The sequence below is a fragment of the Pogona vitticeps genome, chromosome 2, assembly GCF_051106095.1.
Source record: "Pogona vitticeps strain Pit_001003342236 chromosome 2, PviZW2.1, whole genome shotgun sequence".
NCBI lineage: Eukaryota > Metazoa > Chordata > Lepidosauria > Squamata > Agamidae > Pogona > Pogona vitticeps.
The window spans coordinates 64967664-64989277 of record NC_135784.1 but is presented as its reverse complement, the minus strand read 5'-3'; the positions used below and the strand labels follow the sequence as shown (position 1 = coordinate 64989277).

Genomic DNA, 21614 nt, shown 5'->3' with positions numbered 1-21614 from the left:
AAAAAGCTGAAAATGCATGCACAGAGTCTTAGATTGCCTTTCATTAAATTAAAATCTGAGCAAGCATCAAGCTATCAAGAACTCAGACCCGTTTCACAGAGGAATTATTAAAACAGTGGATTTTAACCGCTTGCACCATATTGCTGGCCGGTGGTATAGCAGCTTTCAGTTCATTAAATTGCGGCACATTGAGATAAATACGTTTTTGGCTTGGTTTATGGCTGTATATGAGAAATAGGGATGCAGCCAATGGCATGAGCTTTGTAAAACAGTGGCAAGCTTAGTAATAGAGGTACTGCTTAATCCTTGGACATAAGAACAGCCTTGATAGATACTGTGGCTTAGGCCTCTTTTGTGTGTATTTGTGTTTTCTGTGCTGTCAAGTCAGAAGTGACTTAACAGGGATCCTAATAGGGCTTTCAAGGTAAGTGGGATATTTAAGGACCGTATGTGCTTAGTGATTTTTATTTTTATTTTTTTAGTTACCATCTGGTAGTTTGACATTTCCTCTGCAAAAATTAAATGATTATTTTTAAAGATCTACCTCTCATTAGCTATTTTGACCACTTTTTTTGACACAGAGACATGAGATTAATGTAAATTTCTAGAAGAGGTAAATGTGTTAGTCTGTGCAAGCATTACAGGCAAAAACAAAATAAAAATAATAAGTGGACAAATAAAAAGGACAGGAGCCTTGTGGCATCTTAAATACAGTGGTGCCTCGCAAGACAATGTTAATTTGTTCTGCGAAAATCGCTGTCTTGTGAAAACATCGTCTTGCAAAATGCGATTCCCCATTGGAATGCATTGAAATCTATTTAATGCGTTCCAATGGGGGGGAAATCGTCATCTTGTGAAAATCGTCCATAGGAAACATCGTCTTGCGAAACACGGTTCCCCATTAGAATGCATTGAAATCTATTTAATGCGTTCCATTGGGGGGGAAAACCATCTTGTGAAGCATCAGTCTAAAAAAAATAGTCTTGCGAAACGTGGTTCCCCATTGGAATACATTGAAATCTATTTAATGTGTTCCAATGGGGAAAAAAAGTCTTGCAAACCATTGGTCTAAAAAAAAACCCCATCTTGTGAAGCACGGACCCAAACATCGTCTAGCAAAAATCGCCCATACGAAGAACCGTTTTGCGAAGCGCAACAGCGATTGCAAAAAACCATCATCTTGTGGATCAGTTGTCCCGCGAGGCAATTGACTTGCGAGGAACAACTGTACTAACTTAATTTTATATATAGGCAGTATGTGTGATGGATAGGTTGTTCTATATCAGATGAGGGTTATAAGATACTGAAATGAAATTAGGATGAAACTACTGGACTTAAGAAGGATACTTGGGAACTTACCCAAAATATAGGAAACAGACAGTGTTTTGTATATTTTAGTATAGTAGATCATTGGAATCTCCATGATCAGAGGCAGGAGAGGAGTAATGCTTTTGTGTCCTGCTTATGGGTTCCCTGGTGGCGTCTGGTCTCATCCAGGAGGGCTGTTTATGTATTGCTATAAGATGATGTTCTAGTAAATGTCAATCAGTAAGTCAAAGTAAAACCATGAATAGAAACTGTGTGGCACTTCAGATGTCTTTACACTGAAGTTCCCATAATTCATTAGCATTGGGTGAGCTGGTAGGGCAACTGGAAGCTGTAGGCCAGAAACATTTGGAGGACCACAGTAGCCCACCCAGCTAAAGCAAATGGAAGCAATGTGTGGCATTCTACATCTAACATGATTGTAACTTCCTGTAGCCCAAGTCAGCACAGGTAGGGATGAGAGAAGTTACAGTCTAGCAACAACTGGAAGGCAGGACATTTTCTAATCCTGCCGTAGACTACGGAATAAACTGAAGAGATTTGAAATAAACGAAGCCATCTGCATGTGTGTATATATATACGTACACTCAGTAATCACCTCTTGTCTTTTGCAGAGAGCCCCCTACAGTTCTATGTGAACTATCCAAACAGTGGAAATGTGACTGCTTATGGACCTGGCCTTGTCTATGGTGTAGCAAACAAGCCAGCAACTTTTACCATAGTCACTGAAGATGCTGGTGAGGGTAAGTGTCTCGTTCTTCATCATGGTTTTCTGTGATTCATAAAATTGGAGATTCTTGTGCCAGTGCAAAAAGAAAAAAGAAAAAAGCATGAAACATTCTAGAGCTTCCCAGGTACATTTAGGTTGACAAGAAACCGACTTGGTTCCTGGAATTTTAACTTTCACATAAGCATGCGTACTTGAGAACATACTGTATTAGGGACGTGGTGGCACTGCAGGTTAAACCCCAGAAGCCTCTGTGCTGCAAGGTCGGAAGACCAGCAGTCGTAAGATCAAATCCACGGACAGAGTGAGCTCCCGTTGCTTGTCCCAGCTCCTGCCAACCTAGCAGTTCAAAAGCATGTAAATGCGAGTAGATAAATAGGTACCACCACGGTGGGAAGGTCACGGTGTTCCGTGTCTAGTGCTGGCTAAATGACCACAGAAACTACAGACAAACGCAGGCTCTACGGCCTGGAAACGGGGATGAGCACTGCCCCCTAGAGTAGGACATGACTGGACATTTATCAAGGGGAACCTTTACCTCCACCTTTACCTTTACCTGAGAACTCAGGTTGTTTAAAAAAATGTAGGTGGATAGGTCTAATTCGTCAGATTCTTTAGTCTATGGCTTCAGGGATACACAGAGAGACAGACACACATTTAATACAGCATTGCTAGCAGAACTGTGTTGTTATTGAAACACTCTGTGGATTATGAGCTGTATTGGAGCTATCCTTTTTAAACTTGTGGTGATGTTAGGCTGAGAGCTGTCCAGACCCACAAACTAAGCTTTGTGCTTGAGCTTGGGTTTATTTATTTAAAATATGTTTACCCTGCCTTTCTCCTAAAAGAGAACCCAAGGCAGCTTACTTCATTAAAAACACAACATTAAAAGCTAAAGCAGTAAATATAAAGAAGAACTAATAACATTATATTAAAAATGTTAGGTAAAAGCATTACTAAGAACAGATTTAGAAGCAATTAAATACATAAACCATCCTGTTTATACCATGGAGTTCTTTGTCCAGAGACAGCTCCGGATGCTAGATACTGAACCATATTCTGGGAAAAGTAATGGATACTGTTGCAGAATTAGAGTGGGAACAGCATCCTATAGCCCATTTAGTTTGCTGTCTTGTTGGATACAGGCCAATCCAGGGCTGACTTCAAAAGCAATTCAGCGCCAACTAATTTCATTAATTAAAAGTTGCTTCCTTCACTCGAACAATTGTTTTTGGAGATGAGTTGTACAAGAAAAATGGAACTTTCAGAAAGCAAACCATGATGTTCTATCAAAGCCTTCCCAGAAGGATTCAACACATTTGGAACTGCAAATTGCTCATAATCTTAACTGACTGATGTTAGGCTTCAGCTGATCTGCTGGAAAATGTGTAGGGGGGAATGTTAGTATTATTTACTCCTTCCTTCATGTTTCAGGTGGTTTGGACTTGGCAATTGAAGGTCCCTCAAAAGCTGAAATTAGTTGCATTGACAACAAGGATGGCACTTGCACTGTCACTTACCTGCCGACACTTCCAGGAAACTACAACATATTGGTCAAGTACAATGACAAACACATTCCAGGAAGCCCATTTGTTGCCAAAATCACAGGTATGGTGAGCACTTACGACAGAACAGTGTATGAGGGCTAGGGTTAAACATTTGGCACCTGCTCATGGTTCTGTGGTCTAAAATAAGTTAATATAACTTTGTGAAGAGAGAAGGCGTTTTGAATGACACTCAAATCAGATCACTCTGCATAGGTTGGTTGGCATTTTGTAAGTCCAGTTGTGACCTGAGAATTGGACATGATGGAATGCTAAACTGCTCAGTCCCTGTGCCTTCGGGGGGAGAAAGTGTAACCCTCCAGGTATTAGATTCCAACTCCTAGCATTCCTTACTGTTGATGATGCTGGCTACTGCTGATGGAAGGTGTAGCTTAGCAGCATCTGGGGAGGTGAACTTTGCCTCCCCCCACTCAAAGCTGTGTGGCAATATTAAGATTTCAGATGGCTTTTGGCTAGGAATTGAAACCTCAATATTTGTAGAAATGAAAGGTCCCAGAAAAAAAACTCTGGCACTTTCCATTCCAGAGCCTAGGACTGTCCAGTTACTTCCCATCTAGGGTTTGGATTTCTTAGACCATAATTTCGTATCTGGGAGCTGCGGAAGAAGAGTCTCCATGACACCTGATGAGCAACATACTTACATCTAATATTTATTGCTGCCTTGCCTTTCTAATTCAAAGGCATAAGACCCGATGATGAATTGTCCCCAGATGTTACAATCTGGTACTGAACAAGTAGTTGTTGAAAAGCTGTTTAATGTGTACAAGCCTAATGTGGATTCTTGCCTCCTAAAGATGACAACAGGAGACGTTCTCAAGTGAAGCTTGGCTCGGCTGCTGATTTTTTACTGGACATCAACGAGACCGATCTCAGCCTCTTGACGGCCAGTATTAAAGCTCCTTCTGGTCGCGATGAACCTTGCCTTCTAAAACGGCTGCCCAATAACCACATTGGTAAGTCTCCCAGGCTTCCTAGCAGAGGCTGCTGCCTTGATGTCTCCAGCTGTGCTGTGACCTGTGCAGTTTGCAGAGTGGCCTTCGGAAATCTTGTGATCAAGGTCATAGTTGCAAGCTGATCAACTTCTCAAGCATGTCACATGTTTGGGTTTTGGAGGGTCCTGATGCTGCCAGTAACATTTAATATTCTGGGTTGTGTTGCAGTTTGTTGGGGTTCGTTGCAGATTGAGACAGAACTGCTAAATATTTAGACTATCTCACTGCCAACTTCTCTCACGCAGGTATCTCCTTTATTCCACGGGAGGTGGGGGAACACTTGGTCAGTATTATGAAGAATGGGAGTCATGTGCCAAACAGCCCAGTTTCTATCATGGTGGTTCAGTCTGAGATCGGCGATGCGAGAAGAGCAAGAGTTTTCGGACGTGGCTTGGTTGAAGGACGTACATTTGAAATGTGCGACTTCATTGTAGATACGAGAGATGCAGGTCAGTGCTTGAGCTCCTTTTCATAGAAGATCACCATCGGCAAAGATGTAATGTAGGAAACTCTTCCCATGTATGAGAGATTCCCATCGTATGTTCTGTGTTTCTCATCAGCAGAACAGCACTCTATGCCATTTATTGGCTTTGGCTTTTAACCTGCTAGTCTCACTGCCCAGAGCATAAAACACAAGGCACTTGCGGTATTTGTGTTTTGCACCCTACAGCTTTCATTGTTCCATCTGTGTGATCTGGAAGTTAAAACTCTTAGTCTAAAGTCTTACAAGCTTCTGTCACTGACTGGCTTGCACATAATGGCTTGAAATCTATAACATCCAACTCTGAAGAGATTTCACGGAATGGCAACATGCGAGTATCAACCTCTTAGCAATGGTGGGCACTCATTCTTTGTGATCTCTTCTAGGCTATGGTGGGATCTCCTTGGCAGTTGAAGGACCTAGCAAAGTAGATATCCAGACAGAAGATCTGGACGATGGAACATGCAGAGTGTCGTACTTTCCAACTGTCCCAGGTGTTTACATAGTTTCAACCAAGTTTGCTGATGAACATATCCCAGGTAAGAGGGGTGGGAAGCATATTATGTGAGCTAAAGACTTCTCCTTTGCTTCTGTACCACATTGCTATTGCACCCCCCGCCTCCCTGGATGCCTAGTACAGATCCTGTGGAGGACTTCCTCGGGCTGCGGCTGTTCTGGAAACACTTCACGGAATGCTTTGGTGGCAAAGCTCTGCTTGGCAATATTTGTGCTTTTTGATCATTTGAGAATGTGTTGTTGAAGGGAATGTGTTCTTTTGCAGTGTATCGGTAATTAAGCAAATCCTGGTTAGCTACATGAAGCTGGATTCCTTGTCTGTCTTCACTGCTAAATTGTCCTTTGGAGGTGCTATGGCTGAGTCTGGGTAGGGTTAAATGAGTAGTGGGGATAGAGCATACATGTAAGCTCCACCACCTCTGTGCTTTTTCCTGGAACTGTGTCAAACGTTTCATATAAAGTCTACTGAGGGAGTTCATAAAGAGCATTCAGCTGAATGTGTCAAAAGTCTCCTTTGTAGACTTTTGCATTAAACAAGGATGCGCCTCCATGTCTCAGCCCAAACCCCATTTAGTTCTACATAGATTTTAGACAGACACCTCAATAGAGCTAGTATCTCCTGCTGAACAATTTCAAAAGCAGTGGATCATTCTTGCTCAGTGGTGTAAAATGTTATGCCACTAATTAAATAACATGTAGTAAGTATACCTCTAAAAATCTCTCAGCTGCCTGTAAATAGTTGTTGTCCATCGTTTGGTCAGTGCAACGTAATGCAAACTTTTCTGTCCTACCTAAAGGAAGCCCATTCACTGTGAAGATAAGCGGGGAAGGAAGGGTAAAAGAAAGCATCACACGTACTAGACGGGCTCCTTCTGTGGCCACTGTTGGAAGCTTGTGTGATCTCAACTTAAAAATCCCAGGTAAGTTTCAGTCTCTGATGTAGTTTAACAACAAATCATAGGAAAGGATTGGGAACTACTGAAAATGCAGAGGACTCTTTGACATCCCCAGTAGTCCGTTTAAGTAATTGAGTTCTTACTGTAGTTTTTCTTGGACCATGAATTATTAAGTCATTGAGTTTTTGTGTGTGTGGTGCATTAGGTTTTTAAGGTTCCTTTAGTAATTTGACTTGTATCCCGCCTTCCTCCTAAGAATGGCACTTAAGAGGGCTTATCTTCAGAAACTGGAGTGCCTGAATACCCTGGAGAGAGACCAGGGAAGGCATGCTGTCTGTGCCCACATTTGCTTTCCTTAACTCGGTGTCTCTTAAAATTACCAGAGAAGGCACTCATTATAATAAGGATACTGCTCAGGTTACCCTCTCTGTATTGCATGTGAAAATGTGGGTGAAATGACTATGATAGAAATGTGTAGTATCTGCTTTGTGTGGGGATGTAACTAGAGAAAAAGTGTAAGACACAGCAAGCCATGACCATTTCACTTCCAACATCTAGATACCAATCTTGGACTGTAAATCCTCTTCGTCATTCCAATATTAATATTCACATTGCCCATTATGCTTCAGCATGCTTCTCTTTCAGTCCAAATGTATCCCGCACCATCTTTTTTTCCTCACTTTGTCTAACTAGGCCTGCTTTTCCTGTCTTGTACAGTGGGGTCTTGACTTAAGAACTTAATCCGTATTGGAAGGTGGTTCTCAAGTCGAAAAGTTCTTAAGTCGAATCTGCATTTCCCATAGGAATGCATTGAAAACCATTTAATCCGTATCTGCTCTTTTCTGTCCATAGAAACTAATGGGAAGCTGCTATTCTGCCTTCTGCCACTAGAGGGGGATATTTTCTTTCTTTTTTCCCCTTAGGTTCAGGGAAGGCAGGAAACACTAAAGGCAGCACTTTAGAACTCTTTTTTAAAAAAACGAAGCCAATTTTAAGTAATGTTTTAAAGCATGTTGTGCTGATTTTTTCAGCACAAAGGCACTCAGGCAGGCTTTTTAGGTGCTGAGCAAGCCTCCGGAAGCCTGCTCAGAGCCAGCCGATCAGCTGTTAGGCGGGGAGAGGAGCGGGGAAAACCACAAAATGGCTGCCAGGCTCTTTCTGGGTGTCGGCTTTTAGCTCTTTCCTGCTCTTTTTCCTGTGGTTTGGGGGCTACCAAGGCCTGGTAAGTGACTTTATTTAACAGTACAGTATTTATTTTTAAGTTTCTGACCCTTTCCCCCCCTCCAGAAGCCTCTAAGGGGAGGGAGGGGGGACTTTTTCCCCTGTTCGTAACTCGAGGGAAGTTCGCATGTCGAGTCCTTACTTTCCCTATAGGGCAGGTTCGTAACTCGAATTGTTCGCAAGTCGGGTCGTTCGTAAGTCGAGACCCCACTGTAGTTCTTTTTCCTCTGCTGCTTCTCTCCTAGTTGCATGGTTTCAAATGGCTGTGTGTGTGATGAGAGAGTGTCCTGTCATTTCACACCAGCTCAGCCTCACTTTCTTAGGTGCTGAGGAGAAAGAAGGAAGACTGCCAGATTCAATCTGTGAGGTCTTATTTTCATAGATATCCCAACCCATCTCAGAAGACAATTTTTTTCTAATCAATATTTTTTTTAAAAAAATTGTTTTAAGTATTGTATGCATGGGTTCTTCAGGGGTAACAGGCATATTTAGTACTGAGGGTATTTTTCATCTGCATTCCACAATTCAATAAAATCTGCCTGAAGACTGAATAAATGGAAGGTGAGCCATTTAGTATTTGTTACAAAGATTTCTAACAAATCTTTTAAGTGCATGTCTAGTCTGTAGTGCTTAACCGATTGAAAGAGTAAGAGTGCTTGCAGAATAAATCTCAAATCCAAGTAGTGAACATTTTCTCCTTATTTTATGTGCATTCTTAATACAGTGGTTTTACAGATTAACCCTCGCTGTGTGAAACATTGCTGTACGGAAAGAAAAAAGCCATTGGAATGCATTAAACTTAGTTTAATGCGTTCCAATTGGCTGATTTACTCACCGTACAGTGATGTTCCTCTATGACCGGCAGCTATTTTTACGCCCTCCCCTCGCTTAACGAGGGCACGAAAATGCTGCGCGTGGCCATTTTGGGGCTTCCGGCGGCCATTTTGAAGCCACAGAACAGCTGATCGGCAGGTCCCAAAGCGAAGGTCGGTAAGCGAACCGCTTACCGACCTTCGCTCTGCGATTTTCGCCCATTGGGGCCGTCGCTCTGCGATCGCATTACCGATTGAAAAAACATCCCCGTAGAGCGAATTCATCACTCTACGGGGCGCTCGTTGTGCAAGGCACCACTGTATTGTGATGGACTGTATGGCTAGCTATAGTCCAACAACTGTGAGCTTATACATTTGAGAGGTGAAATAGGCGTTCACAAAACATAATGATCCATGTGCAAATGTTTGTTGACCCATTTTAAGTCTGACCAAGGCTGCTTTAAGTCTGTGTCAGATTCCATATGGGATTTGTTTTCCATATCTGGCTGCAAAGCCAGAGGTTGGGAATTCAACTGCCCACTGTGCCTGCTAGGAAAACAGCCAGCCTGTACTGCCTTGGGCAAGTTGCACTCCCAGAGGGAGGGAATGGTGAGCTACTTCTGAGTGCTCTGTGCCTAGAAAACCCTGGAAAAAGGCATCATAAGTCAGAATTGATTTGACAGCACATTGTTATTTAATATTATAGATTGCAAGGAAAGGCAGCAAAAGCAAAAGTTGGATCTTTTATTTCAGAAATAGATGGCTGGTTTTCAGTAAGTAAAAGTAAAGACCTTGCAGCTCCCAAATGATTATTTGCAACTGAAGAGTGCAGAGGGTTGCAGTTTGTCCTGCAATAGCTCTTTGTTATGAGGGTAGGTTCATTAATGCTCCCTCTTGCAAAGGGAGGCGTAGTGTCATGCTTGCAGAAGACAGAGGTGCAAAACCAGGTTTGTGCAAGTCCTTATTGAGGTCTGATCATAGATACAAAAGAGGTTTTGAATGAGCAGATTTCTGTTCATCTGTGTTACATCACTGGCTCTTTCTGTGGTGTGTGTCAGTATATACTTAGCAAGTGTTGGAGGAGCCTTGTGGCACAGTGGTTAAACTGCAGTACTGCAGTGAAAGCTCTGCTTATGACCTGAGTTCAAACCCAGAAGATTCAGGTAGCCGGATGTTGTTTGAGTCAGCCTTCCTTCCTTCCTTCTGAGGTCAGTATATTGAGCACCCAGTTCATGGGTGTGTGTATCAATGTATAGTTTACATAATTACATTGAAAACCACCTAGAGAGTGCTTCAACATTATAGAGCAGAAGCAGAACACTTTATACCTCTGGAAAGTTGAGTAGCATAAAGTTCCCAATATATGGCAAAATGCATGCATGATCTTCACCCATGTTACTGTAAGCATACCCCTTATCCTAGTATACAATCCCTAAGGACTCGCCCACAGTCAAGGACCTGAGTTAGGTGGCTTTAAAACTTAGAGGGAAAAGACTTCAACCTCAGCTGCATAGTCAACCAAACCTCTGTGATTTTAGACATGGTAGGCTTTGTATGAGGAAGCTTTCAACGCAGCTGAAGTGGATTCTCATTCTCTATCAGCTCGTGTGAGATGTTCAAAACCAAAAATACTCTCCTTCCCTACTAATTCTAGACTCTTTTCTTCTCTTTAAAGAAATTGACATTGGTGACATGTCAGCCCGGGTAACTAGCCCCACAGGGAGAATAACAGATGCAGAAATCGTAGAGCATGATAAAAACACATATTGTGTCCGCTTTGTACCCCAAGAAATGGGGGTCCATACAGTTGATGTGAAATACCGAGGGCAACATGTGCCTGGCAGCCCATTCCAGTTTACCGTTGGACCGCTTGGTGAAGGAGGAGCCAGTAAAGTCAGAGCTGGTGGTCCAGGACTTGAAAGAGCAGAGGCAGGCATCCCAGGTAAGACTGCACTTGAACTAACTTTCTGTGTATGTGACATGAGTCCCGGTGGCACAAAACTCCAGTGCCAAAAGAAAGGCCTGAGAAGTCTTACTGTGATCTCTTGTCAACAGCTGAATTCAGCATATGGACGAGAGAAGCAGGAGCCGGAGGACTCTCCATTGCAGTGGAAGGCCCAAGCAAAGCAGAAATTGCCTTTGAAGACCACAAAGATGGATCTTGTGGTGTATCATACACAGCTCAAGAACCTGGTATGAAACTGAAGTATTAACAACTTGAAATAGTCATGCATTAAGCTAAGGTTCCTCTGCGTGTTCCTGGTTTGCTGAATTAAGCTTTTGTATCTTTCAGGAAACTACGAAGTGTGTATCAAATTCAACGATGAGCATATTCCTGAAAGCCCTTACCTGGTTCCTGTGATTGCTCCTTCAGATGATGCACGTAGGCTCACTGTTATGAGCCTTCAGGTGAGACACAAGGAAATATCTATATAACTTACCACAAGCTGATTTCATCCTTGTTCTTAAACTCTTCACTTCACCAGTGGCGTTTCTCTGATGAAAACTCTTGGCAAGCAAATAGGCCTTTACAGTTAGGAAGCAGCACCTGACATGAGTAAATTTTTCATAGTATTTCAGCTGATTGGGGGGGGGATAGCCTCCATTTGCCAGCCTGCCCCTCCAGTTCTTTTTCTTTCTGTTAGCATTACATCTCCAGAAGATCTGTTGAAGCTCTGCCATGTAAGGTCGTCATTGACAGCACTTAACAATAATTGTGTTAAGTTGACTTCTAGGGTTGCATGTCTAGCCTCATCTTTCACATACAGACAAGGCAAAGTATCTTGATGCTGAAGCATTTATTTTACGTATGTTCTGAGTCTGCACATGATTGAAAAATTGGGCTCTGTGGTTAGCACAAAGCAGTAATTCACACACATGCAGGTGTCACCAAACCACAAGTTTATGGTTCGTACAGTTCCTAAAGAGCAGCCAAAGAGAGAGTGAATGCCAGATTTATAAAAGCTTGAGTTTGTGTATAGTCCTTTATCTTTTTGTGGCTTGCATGTAGCTTGATCCACATAAGATTTTTAATGCATTTCTTAAACCTCAGCTGTAAGTTATTTCAAAGAGAGGCTTCAGCTTCAGCCAAGCCCAACAAACTGGTGTGAGGACTGAAGGAGCAGCATAAGATTAACTGGATTACACAAGTTTACAAAATCTGTGCTTTTAGGCACCGATTTTCCAAGTGTCAGTACAATTTTCTCTAGCCAGATCTCTACAAAAAGGAGTTACAAGGACGCTAATTAGCTGTGGTACTGATGTTTTTCTTGTGTTTCATTTAAAGACTCCTGACAGAATGTGTAGTGTCAGCTGACTTTAACCCTGAAGAGGGAAATAAAACTAATGGGCTGGGCTAAAACTTTTGCAGGAGCAGTCTTTTGCATTCGGTACCCTCCTTGATGCATTTTAGTGTCCTGTTTTTACTCCAACTGTTGGTAATTTCAATTTATTTCTCTCTTGAGGGTAAAGCTATAAATGAAATCTCAGGTAAGCTATGCACTCTATCCCTAATGTTCCCCCAGGATGTAACTTGAATTTCCCAATAACTAAAGGCAGACATCACATATGCATAACATCTGGGACAGTATCTCCTTGCATGTGTGAGGGATCAATACTGCAAAACAGATGTGCATCTGAGGTGTGCTTTGGTTTCCTCTTCCTTTGCTGTCATACCAGAAATCTTCCAAACTGGGTATCAGCTGGCAGCATGCAAAGTGTTATTTCCTTGTCTATCTTGGCAGAACATAAATTGGCAAGCTGCACACCTAGGAAAAGAGGATTCAGCTGAATGTAGAAAACTAGATTTAGCAAAACAGGTTTTGCATAGAGTAGTATATGTTTGAGCACTTTCTGGTTCTTCTTTATGGCCTCTGTGAATCACACTGTGGGTGATCCGCGCCTGTGGGGAGACTCTTTGGAATATTTTAGAGCTTCTGTGGTAGCGAAAAACACAATAGAATAGACCCCACCCCTTCAGTATAAGTATGTTGGCCCCAGGACTCTCCCTTCAGTTTCTTTCAACCGCTGCATTGAAGAGCCTCGTAATTCTATCTTCTGTGAGTCTGAAAGTGAAACAAGTTTCTTTTTACTGCTAAATTTATAAAATTTCTCTATTTCTCTTTCTTATTAATCAAAGACACATATTACGAACTGTTTTTAGTTTTTTTCTCCGTACCTCAGTCTCCGGCCGTCGTACCCCCCCTCACTCCATTTTTTTCTTTTCCTTTTCTTAATTGTTCATGGCCCCTTTGAGCCCATTCAAGCACTGTGTGATTTGCGATAACAAGATCCCCGGCTATCAGATGGTCACGCAAAGTGCCTTTTTTGTTTAGGCGAGGTGCATCAAACCTTCTCGTGCCCTCATTGTAAAAATTTTAAACAAGGAGTTCTCCGTTCTTGCCTTTCTCGACTCAAACTCCATCTCTGGGAACAGTCCTTGCAACCAGCAAAACCTATGGGTCAACCTCCGTGTAAAACCACTTCACAGGGTAAAGCCATGGAAAAAGCCATTGCATAATCATCAAAACATTGTTCCTTCACTACTCCATCTCATTCTGATGCGCCTTCCACTTCATCAAAAACTTCTAAGATGCATCCATCCAAACAGTCGACATCAAAAACGTTGACATCGAAGTCTTCCGAAAAGTGAAAGCTTCCTCCTGATCTGATTCCAGCCCCCCCCCCCGGCAACCGAAGCAATCTAAACAAACCAAATCAAAGACCTTGGCAGTCCCTCTACAACAAGTCTCCAAACCCAGCGATTCAGTTTCTGTCGGTTCGCCCTCTGATGATGGACTTCTATCTCATCAACCAGTTTTTCAGTCACCGACATGGGACGAGCGAGTGGACCGTCTTACTTCCTCCTCCAATAGTCCCCGACATTCTATCTCTCCTCCTAATCTGTCCACTGATGCCTCCCCGGAGAGAGAGGAACCTGAGCCTCAGCCAGACACAGTGCCGTATTCTGTACCATCAGGCCAGCCTCCACGACCACCGGCATGCTATTAGGCACATCCCGTATATGAGTCAATTTCACAAGTACGTGTCAATGAATGTCATGCCCAGCACGCTCATCGGGTGGACATTTGCCCCGATCAGTGCTTCTCTAACCTGCCAGCTGCGGATGCTCGACCAGCTGCTTCCTCTGGTCCAGTACTGTATTAGCGTCACCCCAAAAACCTCCATCTCGACAACCTTACATGTTGAAGAGGCCTTATCACTCAGATGCATGCATCCATTATATAACTCTTCATCAACCACTTGCAAAAATCAGGCCAGTCGAGAAACATGCTTCCACCCGTGAAGCACTCGCAGTCCCAGTGACCTCATATTTTCCATTCCTCTCGCTTGGCATCTCCAGCCTCGATTTACTCTACAGACCTACCCATGTGTCTACTGAATCAGCCTCAGCTGCCCTTTTGACACCATAGAGACACTGGTTCCGATATCGAAGACTCTCAATATCCATCCTGGTCCATGGATGCCCCACTTCAATTTTTCTCGGTTGCTAGCCCTCAACAGCGGCACCAAGTCAATTATTGCAGTCCATCAATATCGAGATGTAGACTTTGACACTGAGGTTCCAATTTGTTTACCTCCGTCCATGGACGCACCTTCGACATTGATACTGGTCAGCAACTGTCCATGGACATGCCACCCTCTTTAGTGGCAGACCACTGTCAACATTACTATGACCAACATCCTCTCAACACCAAGGTCGATCAACATCCTATCAATTCCAGGCTCGATCCTGAAATCTCAGAACATGGTTCTTGACTGCAAACTCCATCTGTGCTTCTCACATCGCCAGATTCCAACCTCGCAGATGTAGATCCTCCATCCCCAGCAGAGGATTTTCAAACTTACGCTCAACTCATGATCCGCATGGCTAAGTCCTTGGATCTTCAAATCCATCGCCGCACAACCGAACTGCCGGATCACCTTTATGATCCTATTTCTAAGGACACAACTACCCCAGTCCATATTTCCATGCTACTATCTTCTCTTAGCACTGTTCAGAGATCTTGGACTAAACCAGCCTCCTTTCACTCAGTTTCAAAACAAACTGATAATCTCTACCGGATACACGACCCAGGAGCACTTTTTCTCTAGAAATAGCAGACCCCAAATTCGATATTTGTTGAGGCCTCACAATCTCGATCTCAACACCAACAGTCTCGTATCCCACCTAACAAAGACAGTTGAAAAATCAAATCTATGGACAGGTGGCTTTACTCATCAGCGGTTTTTACTGTGAGGGTAGCTAACTACCAAGGAGCTATGGGAGCATATCAACACTTCCATTGGGATAACATTGCCACTTTTCTTTATTCTTTACCAGAAGACAAAAAAGTATTAACACAAACCTTCCAACAGGAGGGTCTCTGTCGCTAAACAGCAAATGCTGTCAGCCAAGCACATGATACATGCCACGGCTAAATCCATGGCTACTTCTGTCGTGCTCAGATGCTTCTCCTGGCTAACAATAGCCGGCCTCGCTGAAGATGCCCGAGCATGTATTGAAGACCTCCCATTCAATGGCACTGATCTCTTTAATGCTGAAACTGATGACATCTTAGAAAACTTTCAGAAGAAACATTCTGCTGCCAAAAGATTGGGCGTCTATCCCACTTACCAACAGCTCCCCCAACGTAACCAATGGAGGCGACCTTACAACTCCTAACAGAGGTTCCACCACAAACCCCAATGTCGGGCCTTCTACACACCAAATTTTAAACAACAGCACTACAAAGTGAAACCTTGCCAGCAATCTATCTAAAGGCGTAATGACCACAAACCCAAACATCATGTTTGACATTTTCCCGACCAAGATCACAAATCAACCTCCCTTCCTAAGGAAATGCTTACCTGCCTGGCAATCCTTTACCACCAATGCCTGGGTTCTGTCCATCGTCCAAAATGGATACAGCATCCATTTCCATCAACTCCCTCCATTACATCACACCGTCACTCCACCGCCCCAAACTCTACAAGAAGAGATAAAAAATTTACTCACCAAAGACACAATAGAACCTATACAACAAAACAGCAATGTTTTTTCCTCTTGTTATTTCACTGTCCCCAAAAAGGATGGAGGTTTACAACCTATTCTAGACCTCAGAGAACTCAATATGTCATCACCACAAAATTCCTTGTGGTAACCCTCGAATCTGTTCTACCTCTTCTCAGAAAAAAACAACTGGTTCACAGTCATAGATCTGTGAGATGCATACTTCCACATCTCCATCCACCCTTCCCACAGACAGTTTCGATTCCAGCTATGGCCCCAAGCCTACCAATTCAAAAGACTTCCTTTCAGACTTGCAACAGCTCCAAGATTCTTCACCATGTGCATGGCTCCAGTGGCTGCCTTTCTCAGACTTCAAAAGATTGTCTTCCCATACATAGATGACTGACTCCTTGTAGCTTGTTCCCGCTGCAAGGCTTGCCGGGACACCCTTTTCACCTTATCCCATCTTTGTGATCTCGGTCTCACGGTCAACATGCAAAAATCCAAAATGAGCCCTACAAGGGTTATTCATTATACCAGGGCTTCCATAGACTCCACCCGAGCTCGCACATTCCTCCCACTCAACAACCAACAAAACCTTATATCCTTCCTCCAAGACTTCACCCCCATGCCTTGGTTCCTGCCATCCTTGTCCAGCATGTATTGGGCACCATGGCTTCCATGACTTCAGTTGTACAACACGTACGCCTGAAGACGAGGTCTCTGTAATCATGGTTTCTCACACTTTTTGACCCACTAACAGATCTTTCCAACACTCTTTTAAAAGTTACTCCCGAACTCGCCTCACAACTCCAATGCTGATGCTTCATCCCGAATCCCATGTCCTCAAATACAGATCACAACTGACGCCAGCCTTACCGGCTGGGGAGCACATTGTGGCTCTCTCAAAATACACGCCAATTGGTCCCGCAGAGAACGTTCACTCCACATCAACGAGTTAGAACTATTAGCAGTGATAAAGGCATGCAAAGCATTCAGAAACGTTCTAACTGGCAAGGTGGTCCAGATTGCCACCGACAACACCACAACCTTGTATTACATTCGCAAACAAGGTGGCACACACTCCCCAAGCTTCCTCTATTTGGCGGCCGACCTATGGGAATGGTGCCTCTCGCACCACATACCTCACAGCTCTGCACATTACAGCCCAGGACAATGATGTAGCTGACACTCTCCACCGCACAAACTCACAACCCCATGAGTGGGAATTAGATCAAACAATTTTTTTCTTCACCTGTGCAAAAAATGGGGCAAATCAACTCTGGACCTTTTTGCCTCCCACAACAATTGGAAATGCAAACACTATTGCTGCCATGCCAGGATCAGCAAACACTCCTGAGGAGACACGTTTGTTGGCCGCTGGCCCAAGACCCTCACATACCTTTTCTCACTATTTCCGCTCCTCCACAGGGTAATTGTCCAAATACAGCAGGACAAACCCAATGTCATCCTCATTGCTCCTTGGTGGCTGAGACAGCCGTGGTTCCCAATGCTACACCACCTGTCCTCCACCATCTATCACCTCCCCCACCTACCACACCTCCTCATGCAGAACAATTCCCAAATCCTTCATCCCGACTTAGTTGCTCTTCACCTGGCATCGTGGAGGATTCTCCCTCCTTCATGGGTGTCCTCCGTTAAGTAAAGAAGCCTTCAACTAGAAAGACTTACCTGTATAAATGGGGGCAAAATCAATCTTTTACTACAGCTATTTCCCTTCCTGCTGTCAACCCATCTCTCTCCATGGTCCTCCGATTTTTGCTCCATCTCAAATCTTCTGGCCTTTCTGTCTCATCTGTTAGAGTCTACCTCTTGGCAATTGTCTCTTACCAACCACCGACTTCTCTGGTGGCTCAATTTTTCAGACATCCCACACTCAAGCACTTTCTTAAGGGATCATCACACGCTTACCCAGACATTCACCTGCGTTCTCCACAATGGTCCTTGACTCTAGTCTTGCAACAACTCACTAAGCCTCCCTTTGAACCGCTAGCTTCAGCAGATCTCCATTTACTTACCTTCAAAACAGTCTTTCTCATTGCAGTTACTTCAGCTCACCAAGCAAGCGACCTTGCGGCCCTATGCCATGATTATCCTTATATGCAATTCTATCCTGATAAAATAAAGCTGTTTCTCAGTGTCTCCTTCCTTCCTTCCTAAAGTGGTGTCTCAATTTCATCTCTCTCAACTACTAGTCCTCCCATCTTTCTTTCCATCACCATCCACAACCCCATGAACGACTTCTTCATACTTTGGACGTCAGGAGGGCCCCCTCCATTTATTTGTCACATACACAACCTTTTCGGCATTCCCCACGCCTTTTTGTCAGTCACCAACTTCCTAACAAAGGCCTACAAGTCACTTCTCAGACAATTTCTCGCTGGGTTGCCTCTACTAGAGTGGTCGAAATGACTAGATAGGCGGGGTATAAATACAACACACACACACACACACACACACACACACACACACACACACACACACACACACACACACACACACACACACACACACACACACACACACACACACACACACACACACACACACACACACACACACACACATACATACATACATACATACATACTATTCGGCTTGCATACCAGCTTGCTCGACAGCCGGTCCCTCAAGCTATTCGTCCTCATGCCACCAGGGCATGGGCAACCTCTACAGCATTCCTACGTGGTCTGCCTCTCCCCAACATCTGCGCCTCGGCTACGTGGGCGCAACCATCTACCTTCATCTGGCATTATAGACTGGATGTTTGACAGAAGTCTGACGCGGCATTCGGACATGCTGTTTTGGCTTCCGCCTTGGCGTGACACCCTACCCTGTCTACGGGTAAGGCAGCTTGCTAGTCACCCACAGTGTGATTCACAGAGACCACGAAGAATGGCAGGTTACTCACCTGTAATTGTAGTTCTTCAAGTGGACCTCTGTGATTCACACATCCCACCCGACCTCCCCTCTGTCACGCCATGCAATATTTTTCTCCTTGTGGCGGTTGACACAACTGAAGGGAGAGTCCTGGTGCCAACGGACTTATACTTGGGGGGGGGGTCTATTCCAATGTGGGTTTTGCTACCACAAAAGCTTTAGAATATTTCGAAGAGGCTCCGTGCAGGCGCGGATCACCCACAGTGTGAACCACAGAGGTCCACTCAAAGAACTACAATTATAGAGTAACCTGCCATTATGCCTGGTGGTTTTGGCAATAATTCCATGCCAGCATCCAGAGCTGCAAACAAGTGAGGATCATCTTGCAATATTGATCTTCAGGACAGGTAAATGTTTGTGTGGGTAGGAAAAATGTAAACACACACACTCTGTAGTCATGTTTTGCATTCTCTTGAAGGATGTGATAATCTTAAGGGACTTTCATATTATATCACTCCTCTGGGGTCCTCAAGAGACTACTGCAGCATTTATCCTAGCTTTAAGTATCTCAGAGGTGAGATAACACATACCCCCAGCCCAGTGGAGAAAATGCCTTCCTGTATAATAGGATAGTCCTTGTGTCCTTGAAAGGAGACAAGCTTCTGTCAATAGCACAGTTGATGCATCCCTTCACAGGTCAAACCCCCCATGTGGCAGTTTCCAAAGGGGTGACACTGTCAATCTGTTAACAGGAAGGATCGTTGGGGCGCCTCCAGAAGTGTGGTTTGTGGACACAAGGCTCTTCTGTGCCCACAAATACTCACAGTGTAGTAAATCCGCTGGCCTTAAATGTGCCACAGAGCTTTTTTGTTGTTGTTTGATGGTGTCGTCTTTTTCTCTTGATAGCAAATGGGTCACTGGCCAAATGCAGCTTCCTTCTTGGTTCTGTGCTGCTGTTTTTAGATGATGTGATACAAAGATTATCTCTGCTTTTTTGAGGCCGAGGGGCACTGCGCTGTTACATTATATTCCTTGTAAGCCAAATGTCAATATTTGTGGTAATCTTACTATCGCATTCTTAGGAGTCTGGGTTGAAAGTTAACCAGCCAGCGGCCTTCGCGATTAGGCTTAATGGGGCAAAGGGCAAGATTGATGCTAAAGTACATAGTCCAATTGGAGCTGTAGAAGAATGTCATGTCTCTGAATTGGAGCAAGGTAAGGAGGCCCAGGAAACCTGGCGCTAGACTTTGTGACATATTACAACAGACAAATGTCTCCTGAAACATAATGGTAGCGTTTTCATAAGCTAAGTAAAGGCCACCTGATATTAGTCTAGAAATACACCCAGCAGTGAGTAGGCAGTTGCTTGGTAGCCCAAATCCAAGAGGCTGTGTCGAGTCAGGAAAACCTTCTATTGTGATTTGCATCAAAGGCTGACTAGCCTGCTTGTTTATGTGCCACACCAGCTGTGCTTTATGCAAAAGGGAAGTAGTCTTACGTATAGAGGTTGCATAAAATTATAAGCATACTAATGGCTTGGTTAGATAAGCACCTTTGTATGTGGTAAGAGGGTGCCACACACATTCTTCTTTTGTCTGCAGTACAGGTATGTTTGTAATGCTATAGAAGGGAATGTATTGACCCCCGACATTATCTTAAGTTGAGCCCCTAATCCATTTTGGAAGAATATTATTGTCCTCCCCTTCTGCTTTTGATAGGATGTGTGTGCTAATTCTGCAGCAGCCCTGTTCAGATATTATGTTGGAATGTAAATAGGGCTAAGTGGGTGCTGGGGACAAGGGCCCATATGTGTAAGTCCCCCCCTGTGTTCTGACCTAAACCCCCAAGTCTGCAAAGAGCCCTGTGAGTAGGCTCGGCAGCCCTCTTCCATTATTGACATGTAATAATGGGCTCAAGTTACAGCAGGCCAGATTTGGGTTGAATATTGGGACAAACTGCATAACCATTAGAGCAATATGGCAGTGGAGCCAGTTGTCTCAGGAGGACGTAGTGAGCGCACCAGTGCTAGAAGCATTCAAGAGCAAGTTAGACATTGATTTGGATCCATGCACTAAGCAGAGTTTGGACTCTGTGGCCTTCTAGGTCCCTCCCAACTCCCTTGTTTCATGATGCTCCTGATTGGCAGGGTTCCCAGCCATGCGTGTTTAGCTGAACATACAGGCTGCTGCCCAGAGGTCTTGCTGGCTTTTAGGTAGGGTGGACTGGGGTAGCAACATAAGGAGTGGGGCTTACATACCACCCATGTAACTCATACAGATTAAGGCATAATATTTGAATAGGGCTAAAAGCTTCCTTTGAGGGAATGCCAGTGGGGTTCACGGCTATCAGATTTCTAAACAACTCCCAGGCCTGTTTCTGCTTTCTAAGAGTAAACCATGTTCAAATACTTAATTGTCTTAAGAGTCTTAGACTACAGTATGTTCAAATGCTTAACTGTCCCCAAAAGTAGATTAGGGTTACATTGCTGGTCTTACCATAGTCTTTTGGAAAGCAAACAGCTGACAATAAACTCAGAGTGGACAGCAAGGACTGATTTAAATGCAACCACGCTACTCTGGTGGATGTCTGTATAGATTGGGCTCGTCCTGCCATTAGGTAGAATGAGGCTCCTGCTTTAGGTAGGTCACTGCAGAAATGTCTTGTGGCATAAAGACAGGCCACAGAAAATGTGCATGCTGTAATTTAGGATGTCAGGTGCTTTACTACAGTAGCAAGATCTAAATCAAGTTATTTCTTTGCTCGTAAATGTGTTGCAGATAAATATGCCGTTCGGTTCATTCCACGAGAAAATGGCGTTCATTCCATCGATGTGAAGTTCAACGGGAGCCACGTAGTAGGCAGTCCCTTCAAAGTCCGAGTGGGGGAGCCAGGGCAAATAGACAGCCCCGCTCTCGTGACAGCCTATGGGCCAGGCCTTGAGAATGGCGTAACAGGTAATTTCTCTCCTCTTTAATTGTGAACGTGCCACCGGTTCTTGGTCTGAAGGACATTGCTAAATTAAGTTGGCATATCATAATTCAGGTTTTCTGTTTGTACTCTGGAGCCCAGCAGTAACAAGCCAATATCCAGGAAAATACAGAATTAGATGTCACGCCTGCTTGAATCTATCTCATGGGTTAGCACCCCCATTTTAGCAGTTCATTA

The 21614-nt window shown here is 43.9% G+C and overlaps 1 protein-coding gene across 4 annotated transcripts in view; it reads left to right on the top strand.

Annotated features, from left to right (window-relative positions):
* FLNB (filamin B) overlaps positions 1 to 21614 on the top strand; it is a 107201-nt gene that overhangs the window by 82031 nt on the left and 3556 nt on the right. For all 4 annotated transcript variants that reach the window (XM_020799901.3, XM_020799899.3, XM_020799898.3 and 1 more), the window contains 11 exons: positions 1941 to 2069; positions 3488 to 3661; positions 4413 to 4571; positions 4856 to 5059; positions 5478 to 5630; positions 6405 to 6527; positions 10212 to 10478; positions 10592 to 10729; positions 10830 to 10945; positions 19532 to 19664; positions 21227 to 21403. In XM_020799901.3, the coding sequence (XP_020655560.3) occupies positions 1941 to 2069; positions 3488 to 3661; positions 4413 to 4571; positions 4856 to 5059; positions 5478 to 5630; positions 6405 to 6527; positions 10212 to 10478; positions 10592 to 10729; positions 10830 to 10945; positions 19532 to 19664; positions 21227 to 21403 (1773 nt within the window). The remainder of the gene's footprint in view (positions 1 to 1940; positions 2070 to 3487; positions 3662 to 4412; positions 4572 to 4855; positions 5060 to 5477; positions 5631 to 6404; positions 6528 to 10211; positions 10479 to 10591; positions 10730 to 10829; positions 10946 to 19531; positions 19665 to 21226; positions 21404 to 21614) is intronic.